The 17,470-nt window shown below is 36.4% G+C and overlaps 1 protein-coding gene across 4 annotated transcripts in view; it reads left to right on the top strand.

The window, feature by feature from the left end:
* Window positions 1-17,470, top strand: part of LOC109046140 (beta-1,4-galactosyltransferase 2-like) — a 114,378-nt gene that overhangs the window by 1,796 nt on the left and 95,112 nt on the right. The window contains exons 2-4 of one of the 4 annotated variants that reach the window (XM_042775831.1): window positions 116-187; window positions 12,681-12,954; window positions 14,870-15,302. In XM_042775831.1, coding sequence (XP_042631765.1) covers window positions 14,966-15,302 — 337 coding nt within the window. In that variant the 5' untranslated portion in view covers window positions 116-187; window positions 12,681-12,954; window positions 14,870-14,965. The remainder of the gene's footprint in view (window positions 1-115; window positions 188-12,680; window positions 12,955-14,869; window positions 15,303-17,470) is intronic. The other 3 variants (XM_042775843.1, XM_042775837.1, XM_042775827.1) reach the window with 3 other exon arrangements.

Raw genomic sequence — 17,470 nt, 5'->3', positions numbered from 1 at the left:
TTTACAATTTTGATGTTTTGCTGTGTACCGTTATGTTTAAGGGGCTTTAGAATGGTTTGTTTCACTTGTAAACAAACTGTTTTTATTTCTTTAACCTTTCTAAATTCTTTATTAGGCCTGTTTCTGCTGAACATTTTCCATCTTGGATGTTACAGTCAAAATCCCCAACAATAACATGCACTAGTTGGTAAGGATTGAAACTTTAAAGTCTGTTTTTAGCACCTTAAACAGGTTTTGCTCCTAATTTTCTCTTAATTTGATCTGCCACTGTTTGTTGTAGCGTCTTTCTCTCTCTCTCTCTCTCTCTCTCTCTCTCTCTCTCTCTCTCTAATAAATAGGTTGAAGTAGACTAGCATAGACAATTATTTCCTATTGTTCTGATTATATAAATATATATATAGTATACAGTATAAAGGCTATTCCAGTTGTTCTATCCTGCTTTAACAGTGTTATCATGGTGAACATAAATAGGATGGAAAGGTGGCAGTTTGTGTCTCAGCTTTACTCATTTGCAGTCAATCACTTTTGCTTTCTCTCAGCGTCTGTATCTGTTCTTCTCATTCACCCACACAATCTACTTTTTAAGCTCTCTTTCTACAGCGCAATTCCTGAGAGCCCAAGTGCATATTGTCCATCGGTCAATTTTCCAGTTTGTTTTAAACAGGAGCAGCTCTGTTTGGCTAATCTACCTCCATCCACCAGAGACAAATGACCTTTCACCTCTGCTGCGGTTCTTTTTCTTGCATGATGGGAGTGGTTTTGATTGGAAATTAGGGACCGGTGTATATCGTGTGATACTGAACAGATGCTTAGTGCAAATTTAGACACCAGATTGCTGTTTCATACAGATGAGAAGCGAAATCTTTGGGTGTTGGGATTTGTTGTCATGGGAACAGTAAGACCCGGGACACAAAGGTGTCATGAAGTGAACTGCTTTGTTTTGAACACCGGCTTTGTCTGATTTTTTGTCTCTTCCTTAACAGTTAAAAGTTAATTTTCCTGAACTCTTGAGCATGAAAATAACAGATTATTTATGATATCAGACAAGTCTAGTTGTAGTTTATTTCTTTGGGAGTTGCAAGGGTATTTAGGTGAATGGGGATAATCATGTCTAAGTCTATCCAGATGCCAACTTAGAGGTCCGTCCAAACGAAGGCTTCCGCTGTGGCGGTTTAATTTGTCTCTTGGCTCTGAGCAGAGTGAGCAGCTGGACTTGAGGCAGGCAAAAGCTGGGGCCGCGGTCTGTGGAGCTTACAAGCTAACAGAGCTGGAGCGCAGCCACACAAGACTTCCTTCAGCTTGTTTGTGTGCTGTGATATAGACTGTGTATTGAGACAATGCTGTCTCATAATTAGCCGCTCGGGTTCACGTGTCAGTGCCAGTTTCAAACCCTGAAACGCAGTAAAAGTACTCGATTATGTAACTGATTAGTGTTCGTATAAGGCAGCTGAGTCTATGTCAAGCTTGAGTTGGTCTTAAAGGAATATTCTGGGTTCAGTTAAGCTTAATCGACTGCGTTTGTGGTATAATGTTGATTACCACAAAAAATCATTCAGGCTTGTCTCATATTTTCTTGAGGTTGCAATTTTTGGAGGATTTGAAAGCAGAAATGTGAAGCAGCGTTGTTAAACTGTAAAACTAAAACTAGTGAAATGATTTTTGATTTTGAAATAAAGCTGAAATAAAATATTAATGGAAAACCTTCACTAAAATGGAAATTTAAAATGATTCCTTGGCAACCAACTGACATAATAAGTTGAAGTATTACTAATACTAAAACAAAACCTAAAAATTACAAATGCACGTAACAAAATTACTAGAAATACAAAAAAAAAAAAAAAATACTAGACCTAAATCTTAAACTGAAGTTTTAAAAAACAAATAAAATATGTACAATAAATTGTAATAAATATTACAGTAGTATACAGTTTTATATATGAATTCTTTATAGCACTTAGATTAATTCTTCTGTTAAAGCTAATATTATGTATTATTTGATCGATAAAGTGAGTTTTTTATTTTTACGGATTAGCTAAAATTACTTGCATTGCAAGTTCCTCACTGTAACCCAATTTTTTGTTGTTTTCAAGAAAAAGGAGGTACAGACTGAAATGATTTTTTGTAGAAATGTACTTCAACTTAACTTGTTTTGAACATGGAATATTTCTTTAATTTGACTAGCTGCAAATATTACATTTGCATTGTTTTATCTGCAGTATAACTGTCATCTGTGTATCATATTATTTCATTTGTACTCCTCCGTATTCAGACATCGCATTTTCTCGCATAGTCAGGCTATTGTAGAGAAGGCAATATGACACAACACAGCACAGCACAGGATCTTGTAAGTGATGTTTACATCACAGGAGTGAGCTGAATGTGTTTCAAAAAGTGTAGGCTATACTCATCGTGAGATTGAAAGTGTAGCTGAGTGGGTCTTCAAGCAGAGCACCATTCAGTATAATCTGAAATTGATGTCACGTTTGCATCCCACTGAACAGGTGCTGGCCACAGATTTCCAGCCAGAGGAGGATGGAAGCCTGCAGGCAGAAAAGCACAGTTTTAATGTGGAAAAATCATCTTAGGTCAAGGAGTTTTAGGCAGATATTTTCAATATGTGGGCTCTTAGCCTCCTGTAAGTCAATATGAAGCATCTAATTAAGCTCATTTTAATCTTCAGTGATTAGTGGGTGGGGTTTTCTTCAGGGATGTTTTGCTGAGTCTGACTTTGTAACCTAATTTGAGCTTGACAGCTTTGACTATTGTATTGCCAGAGCTGTTTGAAGCTTATGCAAAACAACTTATGTATGTATTATGTGTCTTTTTTAAGGAAAATTAATTTAGGGCTTTTCACTTATTTTAGTTTTTGTGTTTTAGTAGTACTTGTCAACTATGCATTGTGAATGTTCCTTTTTTGTTGTGCATTTTTCCTCTAGTGTAGTTATTATAAAGTCTAGTAATATAGAGCAGGCAGTGTTCTGTTTTGACTCTATCCAGATGTACTGTAAGTTAAAAGTATAGAGATTTTTCCTAATCACTCCCTCTGTCTGCCATTGGCCAGTGAAACAGATAGTCCTGCCCTCAAACTCTCGTAGATGCTCAAACTAATATATTTGTGTAAAACCTACAGTGTTATACAAAACATTTTTACATGAAACAAGTAATTACATAATCTTAAATATACTTCACAAAGTATTGGCAGAATGGAGAACACTTTAGGCTATTAGACAATATAACTTGTCAATACGGTGCTATGTTCAACTCATAGGAGTGGCAACATGTCAATAAGCTTGATTAACTAAAGTCTTTATGTCCCAGATCCATATATTCATGTAGCGAATATCAATATCTTTGTCTGATTCATTACGTTTTTATTAAGAGTAAAATTAAAAGTCACAAAAACGACCTCTTCTAGAGTTGAACAGGACAAAACGCTCTTTATATTAATAGAAGTATAAGTGTTATATGAAGTGTCATGTAGCATATGTTGTTTGCAGAGCTCTAGAGCCCAGGTTTAGGGATGTGTGCCAGCGTGAGGTGAATGGTGTCGTGTCACCAGGGAGGCTGGTATTCAGAGTAATGAAATGGAAGCCAGAGGCCAGTGACTCTCAGCTCGACTCTCTTCACCTGCTGCCATGAGTGTTTATCAGATCTTTAGTCCTGCATGGGTATGACATGTCATGCCACTGACCTCTCTCTCACATCCATGTGGCTGTGCTGGTGAGTGAGTGGATGCAATCCCCTTCTCTTTTTTGTCACTAGTTTGTGAAAGTGAAAATATACACTACTGTGCAAAAGTCTTAGGCCATAAAAAATAAGAAAAAAAATGTTTTAAGCCAGTTATTTCTATCTTTTATATGTAAATATAACAAAAACTATTTAGAAACATGATTATTTTAAATGTGGAGTGTCAAGCTGGGATTTCTGGGAATATCAGTTTACAGTTTTTAAATTGAACATTGATTTGTTCTTTTTTACTTCTAAAAACATTTTTTATTGTAAACGTACATGAAATGTCTGTTTTTTTCCCTGTATATAGTACGGGAAAGTTTTTACAGTATATTAAAGTTAAAATTACACTCAATTTTTTACAGTGACATGAAGAAACAGAAAAAACTGACAAAGATTAAGTCCAGAAGAACTGTGGCAACGTCTCCAAGATGCTTCAAGAAACCTTCCTATAAAGCTACCTGAAGAACTATGCAGAAGTGTACTTAGGACAAAAGCTGTTTTAAATGCAAAGGATGGTCACACCAAATGTTGATTTAATTTAGTTATTAGAAGTTAATTGATAAATAAAATCTATTTATGGTATTATTTTTGAAAGCATCCACACTTTACAGCAGTTTTACACATGTGCCTAAAACTTTTGACGGTATTGTTGCTTTGTAGGAAGGTTTCTTGAAGCATCTTGGAGACGTTGCCACAGTTCTTCTGGATTTAGTCTGTCTCAGGTTTTTCTGTTTCTTTATGTCATTCCAGACGGACTGGATAATGCTGAGAGCAGAACTCTGCACTTATGGCCTAAAATTATTATTATTATTATTATTATTATTTATTTTTTTGGTAAATGGCAGTCTAAAATGCAGTCTATAATTAAAAATAAGTCTGTGGTGTGACTAATTGTATTTGTTTATGGTGTGACATGCCAAATACTGTATAACATTATACTCCTGGTGTAATGTCACACCATATTATGTTGCACGCTGTTATAATAGTCTGTAGGCTAATTGAAATCAACTACCTACCTTGTAGCATGTCCACTTTCACAGAGCAACAATGCTTTTAATGTACCAATTTCAACACAGAGAGGGGAGAAACATGTTTTGATGTTTATTTCAAAATTCTCAATAGAAATGTATGAACCCTTAGGGGATATCTGTATAGTATAATAATGCCATTTTTTACAAGTTTTAGACTATTGTTTTTTCTTTTTTCTTTTTTAACTAACACAGCTCCTTGGATCACATCAACAACTTAAAATAAATTGGAATTGCATTTTTTGTAGTCTGACAAAATTACATTTTCATATGTAGGCTAAGTCTGCATGCAAAACAATTTGATATCAAAGGATTATTGGTTTATTTAAAAAAAAATATTTTTAAATTATTCTCAAATATACATATGTAGAAGATGCAAATAGTTAATTATATGGATCTTTATAAGACTGTCAATATTTTTCAGGCCTTTGGATCAGGAGTGTGCATATATGTCTTAAAATGTTTTGGATCAAAGCATCTGATATCAGAAAATAACTGTGATGTAATTAGATATATTCACACCTCACTATTTCATACATACCATCATGTGTTATAAGTTTCACACTCTTTAGTGTGAGATATTGTTTGGCTTGTTGCTGGCCTCAGAGTAAATTTAAGAGACTAAGAGTGTGCATGCCAGTGTTAAGAGAAAATAAGTGATTGCCATATATATTTTGTGAATAATCACACATTTATGGTGTCCATGTCAATTTGTTTGTAAAATGTATAGCTAATTAACAATAAATATTTGACAGGTGCCAGTGAATACAGTTTTCAGTTTATGGTCAACTTTCTATCAAATTGGTTTAATTTTGCTTGTTGGGAATTTGCCTTTGAACTTTGCACATAGTAGTTTTATGAAATTAGCAGTTTTTAGTGACAGCCCATTAATATTTTCTGTTATTAAGTCACTGGGTTTGGAGCTCAAAAATTTCACTCTGTGAAGAGATGACCTGTCTTGAGTCTTATGCTCAAGCCTAAATCAGTTCACGAATAATGGAACTTAAGCTGAATTTTAACCACCGTTCTCATCTTGACATCTCCAATATATCAGTTTCTGTGGTGGCAGTTCTCTTAAATGGAAGATCATTTCAAAATGATTGTAAAAGTGGATTGTAGTTCTCTATTTGCAGATATAATATGCTTGAGTAGCCCTACCCATCAATTTGTTAAAGTAAAGCATTGGAGAAAACCCCTTTCAGTGGTTTTGCCCTTTATACTGAGCTGATGATTTGTACTGATCATAGTGCTGCTGACAGTCACAGTCCCTCACACATGTATGATGACGTTTCCTGTCTGTTGAGTGGCTCACTTGGTGCTACCACCCTATTAAACATGCTCTTGCTTTTAAACATCAAAGTCAGGGCCTGATTGGCGTCTCTAGGCCTAATTCATTTCTCTTAGGAGAAGCTGGATGGGCTGAATCCCATCATGTCAAGTCTTAACATGTTGTTTGAAAATGAGCCTGATAAGACATCACAAGTTTTTCCATCATGAGGATGTGAAGAGCTCTTACTGTGCGTTCACACCAGATGCGACTTACGCGAATAAATCGCGCCATTCACGAGCAGTTGGACGCTTGAACATTTTGAGTTTATTTGCTTCATTCGCGCGAAACGCGCCGCAGGTTGTCTATTCGCATCTTTGCATTGACTTAACATTGAAATCACTCACGCCAGACACTCTATTCGCATCTGATGTGAATGCACCATGAGGTGAAATGTGTTTTCATCTACTGTATTTTGAATGAGTGCAGGAGTGTGGCTATAGGGCTTTTTTCGAGTTTGTTGGTTTGGGCCCAGTTTATTTCTTTTTTTTTTGCATTGTTATAAATGCTAGAAAAAAAAATGTAGTTTGAAGGTTTTTGATTGCAGATGGGTTAGTCTTCAATTAAGGGACATTTTCTGTCTCTCAGGTTGATTTTAGAGAAGAAATAAAATGGTTGCCAGTTTTAAGCTTTTTTGTGTATGTTTAATTCCATTTTCTGTGTTTTTAGTGTTAAAAGCAATAGTGGAGGAAAGTAAAATTTACCAGATTTTTGGGGGCTTGTCCCCTACTCAGACTTTTTAATTTCTGTCCATAGTTTATTTATAAAAGGTATTAAAATTATGAAACTAGCTGGCACTTTCCCTAAAAAATAACTAAATAAATACTAATAACTGGCATCACACCCAGCATTTCAGAAAACAATTACTTTTTAGCAAAACATATATTTGGTTATGATGAAAATTAGAAGCAACAGGGGAGCACATGTGGATCAGAAATGTAATTTTTCCAAGTTTTTTTTTTTTCCTCATGATTTGAGAGTACTTTTTAATGGTTATCAGTTATTATTTTAAAATTATAGTAAAATTTTTATAGATTCAAACTGAACTGACTGCTAGCTAACTTGTGTTAGTAAGTTCAAGGCTTATTTCTCCAGAAATGTCATTACCATCACAAACACAATATCAGTGGCCATGATCCCGTTTTTATTCTTGGACATATTTCATTTATCGAGGTTTTAAAGGGTTCCCAATTGAAGAATCACCCAAATGCATTATGGTACAATTAGTGTTTATCAATTATAGCTCTCAGTACAATCTGTCTTCTGACCAGAAACTGAATCTGTGGTTCCTGAGCCATTTAATCTCACATTTATACCTCCATCTAGCTAGGCAGTTTGTAAATAGATGACTGATGAGTCTTTTGTGAACTGCAGCCATTAATGTCATTTTGAATTATGGAGAAACTAGAGAGGCTGCCCACCTAAATCTCCCAGAAATCTGCAGTCTGTCCATTTTAATGTCACAATCACATATGGAAGTAACAACTGTGTGCGAAAGACAGCATGAGAGAGTGATTAATATATTGTTGGAAAGTGCTTTAGGCAGTGGGAGATGGTTGGATCTGACATTTCCTGATGCAGATGTGGTTTCTGAAGCACAAGATATCCGTCCCACTCCACCAGATGTTTCTTTATTGAGTCACTCATGCTGTGCTACACCTGTTTCTTTTTCCATTCTAGCTGTTGCTTCGTCGCTTTGTCTTCAGGAAGGAAACAATACAATTCCTACACAATTATTTATCTTTAAATGATGAATAACAGCCTTGAATGACTATTCAGTGTTTAATTGGTGGCCTACAAGCTGTCCTGCTCTCATAAAACAGTTTCTTATGAAAACTAGACTATGGTGTCAATTGACACTACAGTTCAAACATTTGGAGTTGTTTTTCTGTTTTAATAGATTTATATATATATATATATATATATATATATATAATTTCTGAGATGGCAAAGCTGAATATTAAAAATAAGCTACGTAATATATTTTGACTGTCATTTAAGCGTAGATCATTGTAGCTCAACAACAAGTTTGTTAAATAACACAGTAAGTGAAATTAAAAAATGTGTGTACAAGCATGTCCTGCAAATGCACTTTAATCTCTTCTATTTACTGTTTAGTTAACATTTGATTGTTTGAAGGGTGGGTTGAAGGTCAACATGAATAATGCAAGTGCCACTATTCGGTTTGTTGGTCATTAAAAATTAAGCATTTAGACGCTGTACACATTTTGTTGCTAGTTTATTTGAAGGATTCCCTTGTGTCCATGTAAAACCTTGCTTTTTTCACCCATTAGTTTACGGCAGGTGGGATGTAAAATATTCATTAGCCTCTATTTCTGGCTAATTTTTGTTATGGGTCAGCCTGAGCTCCTTGAGTTTGTGCTGCTGTCAATTATTTTGTAGTTTATTAAGTTAGTCTAATGTGGGATTATATTTGATTCAAAGGCTTGGCTTATTATTGATCCTGACTTTATTGAGACCGAATTGCTAACTTCTGGAGTGCTCAAAAATGTAACCTCATTACCATTGGTGTTTTCAACAGAGGCTTTGAGAACCAGTGCATGCATAGTAAGTCCCTCTTTGAGAAAATGAGTAATATTACAGTTAAGTGGATTTACTAAATTAATGAGCACAGTCCTGTGGAATTTATTCTAGGGCATCTGGAAGTGTTCCATTTATGGAGGAATTGATTAGATAGCATTTGAAAAGAGTAGCTGGTTTGATATTGCCTTACTAATTAATTTTATTCTCATTCAATATTGCTTTATTCCCAAAATGACAGTTGAAATTTAGCTATAAAGTTCTTTGATAAATAAAACTTTGTTCTGTCTAATGGCTAAGTAGCGAAGCTTAGGAAATTATGGTCTATGTGTGGTAGGAGCTTTGGAGAAAGTCTTTTTGGGGGTCCTCAAAGGGGGTCTACTACAAGGCCTTTGGAGTTGTGATGAATATTTTTGGAGCTTTGGTATTGGGACTTCATCATACAATATTCTTCGAGACAAACTTCTAGTTCATATTATAGAAGAGAGTAAAGAGAAGGAACTGATGACAGCAAAAGCAAAGACAATAAGTTTGCAAATGTGATTTTGAGAGAAGACCATATATCAATGGAGTAGCAACTTAGAGTGACCTCTGTCTTATTGGGTTAGTGTTATATTGATGTCCTATATTAAGGACCATTACTGTGCTGAAACATCCACCCACAGCTCCAGCTCCAGAGAAAGATGCACATGCTGCAGAATTTGCAGCCTCCGTTGGCTTTCCTTGGCAGTTAACCTGAATGATCACAGGATATGTGATAATTAGAGAGAACCGTGAGTGAGGCTGATAGACTGATTTCAGGTCTTTTGTTGTAGTAAGCAAACAATAACTGAATGACGTACTACCGGGAGTGTGCAACCATTGGACACTTTGCTGTCCCATAAGGCCACAGGAGATGAAAAAACAAATATGCAGAGAATTATGAGATGGGTGGATATTTTAAGTGTAAAGGCCCATTCTCACCAAGAACGATAATTATAAAGATTAATATAAAGATAACTACTTTATTAGCAGCCACACTAGCGGATGATATTGTCTGTTTATTCTAAGCGCACATTTGTCTACCACTTAAAATTCTCGAGCTTGTTACAGCAGGATTGATTCTGATTGGGTGCCAATGTTTTTGTTGTTCATCATCTGGAAAAAATCGTTCTGAAAGTGATTTCAACAATATTGTTTCTCTGTGCCTTTATCGTTAGAGCTGTGGTGTGGACTCTATAATATTGAGAATGATTTTTAGAACTATACTTTATCTTTATCGTTATCTTTATAGTTATGTTGTGAACAGGCGTTTAAGTCCTGTAGTTACCACAAACGTTTATTTTTGTATTTTATTTATTTATTAATTCATTGTTTGTCATGGTTAAATTGTATTCATGTGTGTGTGTGTGTGTGTGTGTGTGTGTGTCTCAAATAAATACTTTTTTCTATTCACCAAATAATCCTGAAAAAAGTATTACAGTTTCCACAAAATATAAAGCAGCACTGGCAACATTGATAATAGGAAGAAATGTTTCTCGAGCACCAAATCAGAATATTAGAATGATTTCTGAAGGATCATGTGACACTGAAGACCACTGAATATTCAGCTTTGCCATCAAAGGAATAAATTATAATTTAAAATATATTAAAGTAGCAAACAGATATTTAAAAATTTACTGTAATAATATTTCACAATATTACTCAGTAACATAAATATAACAATAAATCATTTAATAATATTAGTTGTAGGAAGCCATAGATACTGTATAGTGGTAACTTTTTACTGGACTCTGTCCCTTTAGAATGGAGAAAAACAAACCCTGGATAACCCCCCCCCCTCTCTCTTTCTCTCTCTGTCTCTCTCTCTGTCTCTATAGGTATAAATGTTTCCCCCCGAATACACTCTCAGGGAAAAAAAAGTACAAAAGCTGCCGTTGTTGCGGTACCTTTGAAAAAGTTACACCTTTGTACCTTATGACACGTTTCCACTGAGCGGTACGGTTCAGTACAGTATGATACACAATTATTTCTGTCTCCATTGTCAGAAGTTGTAAATGGTACCAAAATAGTGAACCGTACCGTACCACTTCTTTGGGACCCTTCCCTTGGGGTACCCAGCACAGTAGTTCAGTAGCTAAAGTGTGGAGCAACACCCACTGCAGAACGTTGATTGGTTGACAAAGAATCGTCACTTGCACGTGCTACAAGGGGAATGACAACAAAAGGGGAATGAAGCATCTCCTTAACCGGTTTCACGATTAACCGTGCTTTAAAACGGCACGGTTAATTAATCGTAAAGGCTCCGCTACACCGAGTGTTTCTGTTGCATGGAACGAAACAGTTGCAACTTGCGCAAAACATAAACAAAGTTGAAGTAGTGGTGCACCAGCTTAAAATGCTGTGCTTATTAAAAGAACAAAAGCAAAACAAAATATATCAACAAAAACGGCTGCTAAAGACAAAAATCCTTTATTTCCACCAGAGAAATGACTGAAGTCACTAGTGTGGGACTATTTTGGGTACACCAAGAATGACATTTAAAAATTGCCGTAAAAACTGCTGCTAAAGAGCGAATACACAGCTTTAAACTATTTTATTGCATGACGTCAAGGCAAGACTGATGCAAAGCTATGGAGAATTCTGCCCGCTTCAGATCAGACAGAGATAAAATAGTGTGGTAAGAACACATTTATTTGAATTAATTGATTATAACATTTAGCTTCTCGAATTAATAATTCGATCGGGAGAGAGTGAGAGAAGTGTGTGTGTGTGTGTGTGTGTGTGTGTGAACCTGCGTCAGCGCCTCTCTCTACAAGCGTGTGTTTAGTTACTTAACCAGTGATTTTACCCACTCGTTGCCGATGAATATAATGTAGCAATTCAGTATCTCAGATATTTTATTAATAAAAGCGGCGGGGCAAGGTTCACAGCAAGTTTGTGTCCTCCTGAATGTTTTTATGTGTGCGCAGCGCGATCTCACAAACCAAAATAATAGACATGATTTTCTCAGGCCACATGTAAAATCATATGAATTAATATAAAAATTATTAAAATGAATATGTATGAATGACAGTTGATTACAATAATAGTTCAGCTTATTCCCCTCAATATTAATAGTTTCCCCTGTGGGATAAAAAAAAGTTAATAGTCTTATATTAATAATACTTCATTGTTATTTATTATCCCTTTTACAGTATTATTCGTGAGTCAAAAACCAACAAGATATTTTTATTATTATTTTTTTTTTATTCACCATGTTTCCAGTTCCCTGCCTCAGGTCCAAAAAAAAAGGTAAAGAATGTACAAACTGAAAACACTAAATACTTTTGTGGTCTGTTTTCATTTGTTATTTTCAAAAGGGAAATACTGACAAGGATGTTTACAGAGGAGAGGTCACCTTTTTAATTCCAATTGGAGAGATGGACTTTTGTTTGTCTTTATTATTATAATTTTTTGCTGTATTATTGGTTACTGTGTTATTTCTGTTTCAAAAGGCAGCAGTAAATAACACTTTAATATCAAGAGTTTTCATATGACTTTATACATTAATCATTTTGTGAAATTAATAAATGCATAATAATCGTCATAATCGCAAAACCGTGATTATTTCTCAGACAATAATCAAACCAACAAAATCTATAATCGTTGCATCCCTATCAGCCATGCTGCTCATACATGTTGGGTTTGGACAACTGCTATTCCCTGACAACTGCATAACTACACAACATGCTTCATCATAAGTCTAGAAGTTGGTTCTTCATCAAATTTGATGATGTACAGGAATTTAGGCACTGCTTCTGTATAGTCTCTCTCTTTCTGCTGTTGTTGTCTCCTTTCTGTCCATTGACTCCGTGCACCTTATTTTCCTTTCCCAGTCATCTTCTATTCTTACTTTGTATCTTACCTCTTCTCCCACCTCTCAGTAACAGTATTTTTGGCTTGTTGCTGTGTCTGTGACTGCCGGTATGATTCATTATGGGGGTTGGTGAGTGTTGAGCGATTCCCTAAAGGAGCTCAAACCAGGCTGAGCCGTGTGAATTGTGTCAGACAGTGTATTTTTTTCTCCCTAGTGCTGATGATGGTTATTGCAGAGGAGTCACACATGCTGTGCGGAGTAGGTGAGGTGTGGTTACGGGCCTATTCGCTGCAGGTGTTGAGAGATCCGTATATCCTATACTTCCTCCCCAACACGGTCAGCCTGTGCGTTAGTGCTTACAAGCTGCTAATGTTAGCCACCCATCCGAACTGCCACAGGGGAGCTTTCAACAGCTGGCAATGTGTGAAATCAAGAGGCTTTCCCATCCAGTTTCGTCCAGCAATCACGCCGGGAGAGAGTGAGAGGGAGTAAGGTCTCCGACTTCAAGCTGTAGTCTGTTGATTCGTAAACTTCCTTGCCTTTGGCCTATTACACTTAAGGTTGTTTGGAAAATCCCATCAACATTGTAATTGCTCACAGCAAGATTTGGACAGCTATTAAGTGTTTTCTAGCTTATCCCAGTTAAACCTGGAGAAAGCTGCAGTTTCTCTTTTGGTGTGTAAATTGCAATGTTTTGAATAGATTTTTCTTACATTTATTTTTGCTTCACATGGTTAATAGAGCTTTAAAAGTGAGTTTGGCCTTTATTTATCAATATTATACAGAGAAATAATGATGTGAGAAAGGAATTTTATGTTAAAGATCATTCAGTGCCAGGGTTTATTGTATTTTCTTTTGAAATGCATATGAATAATAATTGCCATTGATCTAAGATGTACAAAGCAGTCTTATTCTATAATTAAAGTGTGGCGTAACCCTAGCGTCTGTCCAATTTAAATAATGAACACACAAGATTCTAGATTGTTTATGTTTTAATAAATGATTAATGATTAAAATCAGTGTTTCTCAGTTGGTGGGTCTCTTCCAGCTGTGGATGACAAGAAACAAACAATGATAAGTGCAAATAATAAAATGAAGCTAACTATAAAGCCACATTTTGCTAAAATAGCAAAATCAATCTATTTTATGTTTTCCAAAATTATAATTGAAAAAAAAAAGTCCAAAAATGGCTTCAGACCATGAAGTTAATATTCATATTGTTGTTGTTCAAAAGTTCAAAAGTTTAGGGTCAGAAAGATTTTTAACTCTTTTCTGTTAGAATATATTTTAAATGATATTTATCACTGTGATGTCAGAGCTGATTTTTACAGTTAGTCTTCAGTGCCACATGATCCTTCAGAAATCATTCTGATATGCAGATTTTTGTGCTCATTTTGTGTTGGAAATAGCTTTTTTCCGGAAACTGCAATACATTTTGTCAGGATTCTTTGATGAATAGAAAGTTCAAAAGAGCAACATTTCTTTGAAATATAAATAATTTGTTTTACATTATATGTGTCTTTACTGTCACTTTTGATCAATTCAATGCACCCTTACTTAATAAAAAATAAAGAAATAAAAATGAATAATTTTTTTTATTATTATTAAAAAAAAAAAAAAAAAACTAGCTCCAAACTTTTGAACAGTATTGTACATTTGAACCATTTGGTAGCGTGTAGGTTTGCCATTGCCACTCCATTGTAGAATATGAGTGCTGAATTTTAAATGCTATAAATGAATTATGTAACATTCAAGTACACACAAATTATTAGCACATCTACTACTGCAGTATTAGTAATGGCTATAGGCAAGCTTCTCTGACATAGTATTAACATAATTAGTGTTTGGTTAAACAGTAATTGTCTGCTGCAATAGAGAGCATTTAAACCTAACTATACATAATGCTTTAGTTCAAAGCTGTTTCTGCATTTGGAATTGTGCTTTGTCTTTAGGCTTAATGGGCTCCTGAAGTTTATTCTTACCCCAACAGTAAAATCATAAATAGTAGGGCTGTGCAATTAATCGCATGCGATTGTCATTTGCATCTCGTCAGTAAAGCCGGTTCCGTGATTAGTAGTAAATGTCCACCACCTGCTTTCAGATGTAGCGGCATATACTACACAGAGCTGTACTTCACTGACAATAAGGCAATATCGCTTTCATTATCACAGATCAAATCACCTACGCTAATGAACGCGATATTGCGTAGCTTGTCAGTGATCTACGGCTTTGTGTATTAAATGCCCCTCCATCTGAAAGCAGGAGGAGGTGATTAATAATTTACTACTAATCACGGAAGCGTCTTTACTGACGAGATGCACATGACAATCGCTTGTGATTAATTGCACAGCCCTAATAAAAAGACAGGAGTCTAATGTAATTCCCCTCACTTTTGTTTTGTAGGTGATATTCGGAAATTGCAGTCCAGGAGGGTTCAGCGGTGCGGAGAGGTGACATTGACCGGATGCGTGTAGCGGCGCGTGCCCTGTGGCTTTGACCATGAGCCGGCTGATGTTGGGCCGGACCCTGGAGCGGATCTGCAAGGCTGTGCTGTTGCTCTGCCTGGTGCACTTCCTCATCATGATGATCCTCTACTTCGATGTCTACAGCCAGCGCTTAGACATCTTCAGCCGTTTCAACAATGGCCGTGTAGTGAACAGCTCACGAGGACCCCACCACTACTACTATAATTTCTCCAGCGGAAGGCCCAACACTACCTTTGCAAGCTACCTGGCCACAGCTGACCATCTTCTACCCAGCACCAAGCCAGAAGCCAATCAGACACCGCCGACCCCTAAGCCATTACCACCATGTCCGGAGGTACCGCCTGGTCTGGGTAAGTTCTTATAGGTGTGGCACATATATGAAAAGTATGAGTGTTAGGGCTGCATACTGACTCAAAATAGAATCAAAATTGTGAGATAGTGTGCTATCATTAAACTAAAACTTATGGTCAAGTACACATTACTACTCAAAAATTTTACAATGAAAAACATCCATATTTAAAAGTTTATAAACTAGTTTCTGCTAACTGACGAACACGGAAGCGCAGAGGAGAGAGCAAAACAAAACACCAGTCATGAATTAGAAAAACAACACGAGGATTTATAAAGGCAAATGTCAGAGGATTTCGATATAAGCCCAGAGGAGACTGGTCTTCCTTTGCTGTAAACAGAACTTGGTTCTCATGAGACTAGCATATTTTACGTACTAAGTCATCCACTGAATCGGCACTCTCTAATGAAGCACGTATGACAGTTAGTGGAAGCTAGTTTATAAAGTTTTAAATATGGATATTTTTCTTACACAAACGCATTGCTTCGCTTCAGGAGGACTTTATTAACCCCCCCACGTGGAGCACTTTTTATGATGGATGGATGGACTTTATTTTGCTTCAAAATCTCGACCAGCATTCAATACCATTATAAAGCTTGGAAGAGCCGGGACATTTTTTTATATAACTCTGATTGTATTTTGAAAGATAGTCTGCACAGTTGTAATCTGAAAGAAGAAAGTCATATACTGTACACCTAGGGTGGCTTGTGGGTGAGTAAATCATGGGGTAATTTTCACTATCCCTTTAAGGTCAGGTGTTTTCTTAAACAGGAAACTCTTGGCAAGGATCTAGATCGGGCTTCCCTGTTGGAACTTCAAAAAATAAGAACAAAATTCCTTGCATAACTACAGCATTCAATCATTCAGCTGTGCAAAGAAAAAAAGATACATATACGAGAAATAATACGAGAGACAGTAACACATGGAAGGCACTCAAAACTCTCAATTAGTGGTCTGAACAGTTGAAATCTAGGAAGCAGAAGATGACTGGTGTGTTATAAGGGACATGTGGGCAGGACCCCAGCCACTGTTCCCCATCTCAGAACCATAATGGATTCTCTGCAGACTCCAATTACTGTAAAAGCAGATGCCTCGCTCCTGTTTTCCGAGCTGACTGTAGAGTTAAAATGGATTTAACATCAGCATGTACTTCAGCGCACTTATATTTCATCCGCCAAAGCGCTTTATTACCAGTCTCTTACGCAGTAAGAGACGTGTTCAAAGAAAATGACCTGTGTGCATGACTAACAGGACTGTACCAATTTACTCAGTCTCATTACTGTGTCAGTCTATCCTTGTTCCCCACAGAATAAAATATATGGAATAAGGGACAGAACTGCTTTATGGCACATCTTCCTAGGTGTGATTATTATGCAATAGGACGTCAGAGCCCTGTACATTAGAATTGAAGTAATATACCCCATCTACATAAAGAAAAAAAAATCTCATTAATTACCATGTCATTGCACTGCAATTTTTAGCTCATAATAGGGCAAACCTTCATAATGAATGTGCAGCAGGGCTATTTGATATGCCTGCAAGCAGCGGGCCTTTGCCACCCATATCCTTCTAATGAGTTTAAAGCAGCGCTCTGGAGGGAGTTGAGCTGTGTCATATGACTCGAATGCTGTCTAGCCGGCTCAGGGGTTTCTCTCTTCCTCTGTTTTTATACTTTTTATGCCTACCCTCTTGAGTAATGACAGAAACCCAAGATGGCCATCTCAGAAATTGTTATTTTCTCACTCTGGGCCTAAAATGCTGAGAGAATTTGATCAATGTTTTTGGGGGCTCTTCATGAAATTAGATTCTACCTCACATCCGTGAGGCAAAGTGGAATCTGTCATTCACTGGAACTTTGACAGGAAGTGTTCAAATGAAAACGCTTTACTGTATTCCCAGCTTTTTTGCATCCTTCTTCCTGTCTTCTAGCTGCAGGAACTACAAAGCACCCTGTGTCGACCACTGTTTTTAAAGAATAGAGTGTTTTCAGATGCTTTAGCTCTTGAAGTGTGGAACAGGCTGTTCATGAGACCATCCCAGCCTCTCGAGTTCAAAGCCACATTTAAGTTTGTCGTTTGCAATGCTGCTTAGTCTTCAATATGCCACTGTAATGCATATTTGATTTTTGCCTTCAAGCCAAGACAAGTGCGTATGCAGTAAATGCTTGCT

Source organism: Cyprinus carpio, chromosome A2 (assembly GCF_018340385.1).
Source record: "Cyprinus carpio isolate SPL01 chromosome A2, ASM1834038v1, whole genome shotgun sequence".
NCBI lineage: Eukaryota > Metazoa > Chordata > Actinopteri > Cypriniformes > Cyprinidae > Cyprinus > Cyprinus carpio.
The sequence above is the reverse complement of the archived record's forward strand: the minus strand, read 5'-3'. Positions and strand labels throughout refer to the sequence as shown.